The sequence below is a fragment of the Triticum urartu genome, chromosome 1A, assembly GCF_056163025.1.
Source record: "Triticum urartu cultivar PI428250 chromosome 1A, HENAU_Tu73, whole genome shotgun sequence".
NCBI lineage: Eukaryota > Viridiplantae > Streptophyta > Magnoliopsida > Poales > Poaceae > Triticum > Triticum urartu.
This window is the reverse complement of record NC_141873.1, coordinates 51,025,545-51,029,494: the sequence shown is the minus strand read 5'-3', so window position 1 is coordinate 51,029,494 and position 3,950 is coordinate 51,025,545. Positions and strand designations below refer to the sequence as shown.

The 3,950-nt window shown below is 37.4% G+C and overlaps 1 protein-coding gene across 1 annotated transcript; it reads right to left on the bottom strand.

The window, feature by feature from the left end:
* Positions 1–2,168: 2,168 nt before the first annotated feature.
* On the bottom strand, positions 2,169–3,343 carry LOC147989919 (uncharacterized). Its single transcript, XM_087518865.1, has 5 exons — positions 3,083–3,343; positions 2,831–3,013; positions 2,634–2,753; positions 2,512–2,568; positions 2,169–2,238 (listed from the first exon to the last, which is right to left on the bottom strand). Exons 1-5 carry the CDS (start codon positions 3,341–3,343, stop codon positions 2,188–2,190), a joined length of 672 nt encoding a protein of 223 aa, XP_087374991.1. The 3' UTR covers positions 2,169–2,187.
* Between the last annotated feature and the right edge of the window lie 607 nt (positions 3,344–3,950).

Here is a 3,950-nt window from a genome sequence, read left to right as displayed (position 1 = left end):
TTCGGCGACGGTGATGATGGCGCTCAATAAAGTTTCTTCATATCCTACTCCGATAAGACGATCGGTCCTATGGTTGGGGATGGATTTGGAATCTAGCCTGTTCAAGCAAAGATGGTGCAGCGGTGACGGCATCCTTGTGGTGGACATGTATCCTCGAGATCCATCGTTGTGACGGCGTTTGCTCCAGCGCAGGCACGGAATTTTGGAGGTAGTTCAGGAGCGGATGCGGATTGCCGTCTGCATTGGCGACATCTGAAAGATGGTGGATCGTGTGCTGGGCTCGTGGTACGTGGATGGTAGGTATGGTTTCCTCCTCCAACGTCTTAGTCGTGTGGGGTTGTCAGATCTGGAGTTCGATGGCGTGTCCGGGGTGTTGCGCCGGTCTGATTCGTTCGACGTTAATGGTTTCGTGTTTGGCGAGCCACCTTGAAGGTCCGCAAAGATGCATATCAACGATGGATCCGTGTCGAGCTTGGGTTGGAGGTAATCCATTATTTTTTTTCCTTTTGTGGCTGTTGTGGTGCCAGAGGACGGGCGTTGGTGTCAAGCTCAGATATTTCTTTAGTCTTGTTCGTAGTTTTACTTCTTGGCTGGTGTTCCTTTATGCAAAAACTATTGTTCTGCTATTTGTTCAGTTTTATCAGATTGATATGTATGTGGCTTGTAAAATGTTTTTTATGATATAAATGAGACACATATTATCATGAAAAAAAAGCCCGGTATTCACGCGTCGCACACGGACAACGCTTTGTCTCACTGGGGATCCTGTTCTGCGCATAGATTGCCCGATAGTGACCGTAAATGCTATATCTCACTTATAATGAGGATAGTATATGTCCCTCTCAAAGGTGCGTGTTTATGGGTCGGTCCTTTAGCCCAATTTGTTTGTGTCGCTAATTCGTTGTTTGAACGCGTCATAATATTATCTAAAAAAAGTTCGTTGCAGTTTGCTCGTTTGGTTGTTGCTCTAGGTTGCTTTTTGGTTTTCTTTATGTTTCTTTTGTTTCTTCATGGGTTTTCTTTGTTTCTTTTGTGGATTTTTTCTTTTCTTCTTCTTTCTTTGTTTCTTTATTTCTATCCCCTTTTTTAGTAGCAAAGGACGGTGGGAGAGATCTCCCACCGACTTGTAATTATGAAAAGCAGGAAGTCAGTTACTCTTTCCCCTTTTTTCATGGTTTTTTTGTTTCTCTTTCTTTCTTTCTTCAATTTTCTTTGTTTCTTTCTCGGATTTCATAGGTTTCTTTCATATTTCTAAATTTTTGTAATACATGTTAACATTTTTCAGATACAAGTTTAACATTTCTTAGTACATGGTCAACATTTTTCCTATCCATATTTTAAAAAATGCTTTATTAACATTTTTCAGTTACAAGATTAATTTTTTTAATACATGGCCAACATTTTTCTATATACATCTTTCAAATGTTTTATAATTTTTAGTATACTTGTTCTATAATTTTCAAATTCTTGATTAAAATTTTCTAAATACATGATCAACTTTTTTTTACACACATTCTATATTTTTGTATACATTTTATTGTATAAACGAGAAACATTTTCTTTATCCTCATTTCAAAAAATGCTTTGGTTAATTTTGTCCGAATATTTATGTAAAAAAATTGTTTAATATATTTACTTGGAGTATTGAAAGTATAAACAAAATTAAAAATACATAAAAACATAAAAACAAACAAGGAGGTGGCCTGACGGCTCCTGGGCCGGCCCATTTAAGGAGGCGCGTGACGAGAGACATAACGCTGCCCGATGGCAATTCCTATTGTGCGCTTCAGGCGTCCATTACACTGTACTAGTAGAGTGCCCGTGCATTGCCACGGGCTCTTGAAATGGTTTACCAGAGTTACATATTAAAATCCACACATACAAACAATATAACACAAACTGAAGTCCATTATTGCAATGTAACAAGCTGAGTGATCTTACAACTTAACATCTATTACAAAAATATTAATATCTAGATGATGCGCTTAAGAAATTCTTTCACAATATCAGGAAAGTTTCCTCTAGCTTCATTCCCGCGATGTTTTAGCAAGTATAATAAAAAATGCTTCCTTAGTTCATACTCATCCTGCAGAAAAAATAAATGTAGTTATTATGAAAAATTCACGGAAAAGGTCTTAAAACATGTAACCCACAATACTTACCGCGCAAACCGGCTTGACCAATTCTTTACCGTTCCACCAGAGCATAAAATGAAAAACAAAATAGCCAGACATATTCCTGGAAAAACTTTCAATTAATATTATAAATAATATAATGATAACAAAAGTAAATATTCTTATTATGAATTCATTACCCGTCTATACTCGTTGGAACACCGGCCGGAAATAAACGATGCCATTTAGATATATCAGAATTCCACCCAGGCAGCTTTATTTCGAGTGCTTCTTTGAAATCCCTTGAAAAACTTTTTAATTTCAGTGAATGCCTCAAGTTTTTATCCTCTGACGATTGTGATGATTGAATAGGATCCATAATATGTAGACGACGTGCCTCTTTGTCGATGATGTACAGGATGTATCGGCCGATGGATGCATAGGGAAGATAAATCTACAAGTGGAGCTTTTAGAAACAAAAACAAACCATGATAACAATGGTCAAAATATTTTATTTACCTTATTGCAAGATGAGATGTTGGTCTCCATCCCAGGCCAGCTATCAAATAATGTTGCCAACGTCTGGATAGTTTCCTTCTCACAAAACTTCTGACCTCGTGTTGACTCTAGCAGCATGGACTAAGTAGAAGAAAAAAAATATTGTTTCAACATGTTGATACTAATGGCACCTAGAATGAAGAGTTACGGTAACTTACACAAAATCGTAGATCCATGTAGTGTATAGGAGGGTCTGTGAACAATACTCCCTCGTCACATGCCAGCATAAGCACGGCGGTGTTGAAGCAATTATTGTCCATGGGCTGCTCCATGTTAAGTATGCACTGAAGTTTCTTAAGACTTAAGCTCATTGGATCGGGTGTGGAGCTCCGGACCCACACCTTCCTGTAATTTGGATGGTAAGAAGAACAATAATATACATCCGCACATTAAATATTGATACATGATACTTCCTTCAAACATCCAGCATCATTGATCGACATGATGTAGTTGCAGAGGCCGGCAAGTATTTCACGTTGGTCCGTGGGAATGATAGTGATTGGGGCGGGACGTTTCTCTTCGACCACGTCAGATGGAATATCCAGGATCTCAAGATCAGAATTAGCTAAAGTTTCTTTGTTAAGAGGTTGATGGTACATGGGACATCCTTTTAACTTATTAAGCTCTGAATCGAGCAAAATAATTGCTAATTTTTGTCGAAAATGTTTCATATCCTCCTACAAAAAAAATTGAAAACAATTTATAAAATATTTTGATATAACATTATGAGATAATGTATAAAACTGAAATACATGCGTAAACTGGTCTGACGGTCCATGTGGTGTCCAGTATTCCATATAATTTAACATAAACAATCCACATGATATGCTATAATATTATAAAATAATGCTTTAGAATATCACACAGATGAATCTAAAAACAAAATATTGAAACAAGTGCTTACCCATCGGTTTGTATTGCCTCCTGAATTTGCTCTACAACCGTCCATTTTGTAACATTGAGATCAGGCCACTTATGACCTTTGATAAACTCCGGACTATGCTCTGCAAGTTTCAGCCATTTCTCGAGCCCTAATAACTTTTATGTATATATGAGAAATGTTAAGGATGGAGTCAAACAAAATAAATGCTAAGATGAGAAAAGAAATAGATAGTTACCGTAGTAGCAAGGTCATTGCGTTTGACATTCTCACCAAGTGAGTCCAATACTTGGATCTCTCGTTTTTTGGCGTTGGCAACTGCTAGATACCAATGGTAGCCCGACATGTTAATCGGAATGAATAACTGGTGTAAATAAGATACAAGTCACAGTCACAAT